Source organism: Typopeltis vanoorti, chromosome 1 (assembly GCF_054136105.1).
Source record: "Typopeltis vanoorti isolate ZY-2024b chromosome 1, IOZ_Tvanoo_1.0, whole genome shotgun sequence".
NCBI classification, from domain to species: Eukaryota; Metazoa; Arthropoda; class Arachnida; order Uropygi; family Thelyphonidae; genus Typopeltis; species Typopeltis vanoorti.
The window spans coordinates 2,149,780-2,155,779 of record NC_143549.1 but is presented as its reverse complement, the minus strand read 5'-3'; the positions used below and the strand labels follow the sequence as shown (position 1 = coordinate 2,155,779).

Here is a 6,000-nt window from a genome sequence, read left to right as displayed (position 1 = left end):
CCCCTTAATTTGTATATATATATTTATATATATAATATATATATTATATGTATGATATATAAAATATATAATATATATTTATATAATATATATATATTATATATCTATATATATCTATATATATATATATATATATATATATATATATATATATATATATATATATATATATATATATAATAATAATAATAATATTATTATTATGAGGTGCTTCCATGGAGTCAAAAGACTCATCGCGAGAGACCCAGGCGCGTAAACTTCACGCCTAAACATTTCTTGCTGATAATTGGGCGAAGGATAAAACAAGGATATTATTTCTTGGCAAGAGTTAAATTTAATTTTAAATGAAGCGAAAAAAATTTATTTTTCTAATTCAGGTTTAGATGTTTTATAAAATGTGTATATAGGGCTAAACGACCTCACCTACTCCCTAGGAATAAAAAGGCGTTAGCTGATTTTTTTTTTTTTTTATATAGTTAGAGCGTTTCTTCTTCATATTTCACATTAAAAATAAACGTGATTGTTCATTTTGAAAATCTTCTGAATGAGAGTATGGAAGTTTAAAGTTGAGAGTATTTTTTGATTCCTGCGTACTTAACGTGGGTTCACTCGTGTTTCCCCGTAGTTTCAGATATTAAATGTCCGCCATTTGAATAGTGGTGGTAAATCATAAAATGTGTAACAGCACCTTGCAAGTTTTTTCTTTCCTTTTTTTCGAGAAAGTAATCTGGAAGTCACATGTATTTTGTGCAAAAAAGCACGTTGTGCAGGTATGATGAAACAGCTGGGTTAAATCTTGAGCTTGATGTTTCACAATTTTCTCTGACCTGTCATTCTGTTTGTTTACACTTCACGCTTGGCAACTGAGTACGAACATAACATAGTGCTAAGCCTAACTGTACTGGAAAAAATACAATCACCAGCGTTAAGGGAATTTGAAATTTTGGTTAATTTTTCTTGTTTAAACATGACAGTGTTTTTAAGAGATTTGTATATTTCTGACATATTGACATTGCCATGGAACCGAACTATGTAAGCAGGTAACAGAATCACTCTTAGTTGTAAAATCACGATGTTGAGTGCGTGCTTATTATTATTATTTTTGAATATGGAATTTCAAATGCCCAAAATATTTGATAGATGTTTATGCATTTCAAGCCAGTTTTAAAGAAAACACTGCAGATGTTTAAATTTTATGATATGGTAAGTCAACGAATTTCTTTTCCTCCTGGATTTTCATTAATTAAGTCGACCAGCGTATATATTCGTCGACGATATTATTAGTCGACAGCATATATATATATATATATATATATATATAATGTTGGAGGTGGCACAAATAATAATAATAATATATATATATATACACAAGTAATGCATATATATGCCAGTTAATTGTCCGTCCCTCCCCCCTTTATTTTTTGTAAATGTAGCTCACATCCAGTTTTCTGTTCTCCACGTAGTGGAGAGCAGGGATTTGGAACACCCTTCTCTCCTGATAGAGATATAAAGTTTATTTTGATTATTACTCCCTTCACCAGTGAGATATCCAGGACTGATGAAAGTTCATTCTATATCGTTCATTTCTTGTCCTACCTGAGTATAAAATTATTCACTGTTATTCATCCCCATTTTTCTTAGGCAACACAGTCCACTCATTCATAATTTGCTATGAGAAAAATTTGCTTCTCATTCTTTTGCTGAGTATACTTTTCTCAATTTCATAATAATAATTATTATTATTAAGTGTTATTATTTATTATTATTAAGTTCGGGTATGGAGAAAGCAATGCTAAACGTCTGCTCAAATAATAGACTAACAATAACCAACACTCTCTTTAAACATCCAAAACCCCAAAGAAAATGGATATGGATATCACCAGACAGACAAACCAAGAATATGATAGACTATATTATTGTAAACCAAAGATGGAAATCAAGTATCCTAAACTGCAGATCCTTCCCTGCAGATTGTGGATCAGACCATAAGCTAGTATTAGCAAACCTAAGAATAAAGTTAAAATCTGGAAGCACTTTTAGAGGCTAAAGGAGACTGAATGTAAAAAAACTACAAGACAACAATATTCTAAGTAAACATCAACTAGAACTAGATAAAAACCTGAAGGGAACTACCAAAACAGATTATAAACATCGAAGAACATTGATGCAAATTAAAGGAAATAATATTAAATTCGGCAGAAAAAACAATAGGTTACACAGAAAGAGAAAGTAAAAAGGATTGGATCTCGAATGAAGTAAAAAGGTTAAGCGATCAAAGGAAAAGCATGAAACTAAAACAGAAATGAATATAATAGATTAACCAGAGAAATTAGAAAACTAGTTAAGAGACAATAACTGGTTAGACAAAAAATGCAAAATGGCAGAAAAGCTATCAAAAGAAAATAACCTTCATGGATTATATAAACAAATAGACCAAATTAGTAAGACATGGACAACCAAAATGATAATGATCAAAAACAAAGAGGGACAACTAATTGAAAGTAAAACAAAAAAGAAGAGCCAGATGGGAAGAATACTTCAAAGATTTATATAATAAAAACAGCTCCCAGGATATTACAATTCCAGCCACTGAAATGGAAGAGGAAACAAATATCTTTACCAAAGAAATAATAGCACACAGCATAGAAAAACTCAAAACTAGGAAAGCACCTGGCATTGATCAAATACATAAATACATGCAGAATTCTTAAAAGCAGGAAAGGAACAACTTTTAGAACCATTAAAAACATTATTTGAAAGGATCTACAAAAACGAAGCAGTGCCTACTGATTGGACCAAATCAGTCATAACTCCTATATACAAAAAAGGAGATAAAACAGAATGCAATAATTACAGAGGCATTAGCCTCCTCAGTATTCCAAGTAAGGTTTTTATGAAAGTACTCCAAAAACAAATTAAGCCATATATAGAACTGGCACTAGGAGAAGAACAAGCTGGTTTCAGACCAGGGTGAAGCACATTTGATCAACTATTCACCTTAAGACAGCTAATAGAAAAGACACTAGAGTACAACCAAAGTTGCTACATAAATTTCATAGACTTCCGTCAGGCATTTGATTCAATCTGTAGAAGAGAACTATGGAAGAATTTGGAATTCCCAACAAAACCATAAGAATAATAAAGAATCTATATGAGAAATCTGAAAGTGCAGTACAAATGGAGGACACCTTAACCAACTGGTTCCACACAGAGAGCGGAGTAAGACAGGTATGCAATCTGTCACCGGACCTGTTCAATCTTACACTGGAAGAAGCAACCAATAAGGCCTTAAACAATGAAGACTCCAGAATCAAAATATATTGGAAAAATGTGACAAATTTAAAATTTGCAGACGACATTGCATTACTTGCAAGCACAGAAGAAAATCTACAGTGAATTTCTGATAAAATAAAGGAAGAGTGTATAAAATCTGGATTAAACATAAATATACACAAAACAAAAATTATGCAAATAGGAAAAAGAAGCACCAATATGAAAATTGAAATTGATAGTAAGAATCTAGAGCAGGTAGAAAACTTCACCTACCTTGGAGTAGTTATTGAATACAATGATGAAATTATAAAAGATATAAACAGACGAATCAGTCAAGCATCCCAAACTTTTGGATGACTTAATAAAATATGGATGTTAAGAGACATCAAACAAGTAACAAAAGTAAGAATCCATGAAACAGTGGTCCTCCCAATACTCCTCTATGGAAGTGAATGCTGGAATCTCAAAAAGGCTGAAGAGAAAAAATGATTAGTTACTGAAATGGATTGGCTAAGAAGATTACTTGGAGTATCTCTGCTGGATCGACTAAGAAACGAAGACATAAGGAAACGACTAAAACAAGAAATAACAATAATAGATAAAATCCAAGAAAGAAGACTGCAATGGGTTTGGTCATGTGACCAGAATGGGAACAGAAAGACTACCATCTAAAGCCCTGAACAACGATGGAAGATAAAAGATCCAAAGGAAGGCCCAGAATTAGATCGATAGACAAAATAAAAGAGGACCTGAAAACCAAATCACAACAAGCGACACTAAACTGGACAGAATTGTTCGGACTCTCCCAGGACAGACAGAAGTGGAAAGAGTTCATTTGGCCTCATCATCATCCACATAGATGATGGAAGAGAGAAGAAGAAGATTATTACGTGACATCTCCATGAACTCATTGAGTGAGGGCACCCTACTCCACTTTGTCTCCACCACTTAATCTACCAAATGACACAGAACACTGTTGCTATTATAATTGTGTGTTTTGAAGGCTAATTTGCCTGTGCAAGATGAAAATCCCCAAGTTTCTGGGAGAAAAACCTTGCTACCTCCACATGGAGATCAGTAACTCACCTTCATATGATAAAAACCATATAAAGATTTCTCTCATAATGAAGAATTGAACTTAGGCCTTTTCCAATCAAAGGACACAATATACTGTCATTTTTTCAATTGTTCTGTGGAGGCACTAGTCTAAGGTAATATGGCCACTTAAATAGAGTGGTTGAAGAAAGGTTATCAAAACAGGTGTTTGATGCCAAGGTGGCAGAAAAGAGATCCAAAGGAAGACCAAGTTCTAGGTGGATTGAAGCGGTCAGAAGTGCCTTAGAAATACAAAATGTCAGCACTCCAATATGACAATTTTGGAGTGCTGACAAGTAATGGACTAATTTAGAGATAAAATTGTTGATAGGAGATTAATAATAATGTGAATTTAATCATGTGGTGCTGTCATAGTAGCTTGAATACACCTTGAGGATACATAGCAGGAAATTGATGATAATGAATTACCATGCAGGAGTAATGACTGAGAACTTTCCTATTGCCACTGCTGTTCTTCTTTTTATCATTGTCCTTGAATGTGTATTCAGACTCAGAAAATATGTGGGGAAAAAAAAAACACTTGGCAGGACAAACCCGCATGAGCATTTTTTTGCTTTGCAGATAATCTGCTGATTGACTAACATTCAGCCTGTGCAAAACCACCTATATAATTTATATAAAAATGCACCTCTGACCTGGTTGGCAGTTAAACATCAGTAAATCCATAATAGAAAAGAAGGAAATATTTGACTAAATGACCACACTCAATGACTTTTGAAGAAGTAAAAGATTTTCAATATCTTGGTTCGTATATCATTACTCTGACTTACTGAAAAGAAAATGCAGATCTGTTCAATTCCATGAAAGTAACTAATATCTGGAAATCCAGTCATCATAAATATCAAAATTTTTCTGTACAAAACTCGTCAAGAATGCATTGAGGGAGACCATAAATTATCCACACCTTAAACTCATTCACACTGGATGCGCTCACTACTTCAATAGGCAAGCTGCTTTACTTGCTTACTGCTCTTGAGATACATGAGGGAAGGGGGGGGGGGCTGGAAACCAAGCACTGAAGTTCAGTGGCAAGCCCTGAAGAAACCATTGATTGATTCAGCCAGTGAGGCATGTGGTGAGGTTATCTGCAAGGATAAGAAAAAATCAGACCTCCATGGTGGACATAGGAAGTGAAGGAAAAGAAGAAAGCATATCAAAAGTTCCTGGCAAATAATCAGTTTGTGCTCTTAGAGAATAAGAGACAAATGTAAAAAAGCTCTGTGTAAGCTAGCTAAACAAAACTCATGGGAAGATTTTGGTGTCAATAAGGTGGCAAGATATTCTGAAGGTTGTTGAAGAAGCTCAGAAATAGAGGAAAGAATGCTATAAAAGGAATTAGAGATGATAAAGGTGACATGAAAACTGGTGAAAAAGATTATGCTTGAAGTATGGAGTAATTATTTAGCAAAACTGCTAAATGAAACAATCAAAGACAGCACAGTGGTTAACAACACTGACCAGGCATGCAATCAGGAATACGTATTGATACTTGAAGTAGAAAAAGCTATCAAAAGCCTGAAATGTGGAAAGGCAGATGATATTCGACCAGAAATGCTTAACTACATACTTTTCACATTTCAGGCTTTTGATGGCTTTTTTTTTTTTTTGATG

General features: G+C 33.6%; 1 protein-coding gene across 8 annotated transcripts in view; it reads left to right on the top strand.

The window, feature by feature from the left end:
• The first annotated feature begins 667 nt into the window (after positions 1 to 667).
• Positions 668 to 6,000, top strand: part of LOC150109749 (histone reader KMT2E-like) — a 902,496-nt gene continuing 897,163 nt past the window's right edge. For 5 of the 8 annotated variants that reach the window (XM_090406979.1, XM_090407317.1, XM_090407060.1 and 2 more), the window contains exon 1: positions 668 to 1,203. Coding sequence is in view for 1 of the 8 variants with exons in the window: in XM_090407149.1 (XP_090263275.1) it covers positions 968 to 1,032 (65 nt within the window). In the remaining 7 variants the exon portion in view is untranslated. The remainder of the gene's footprint in view (positions 1,204 to 6,000) is intronic. The other 3 variants (XM_090407149.1, XM_090406915.1, XM_090406833.1) reach the window with 2 other exon arrangements.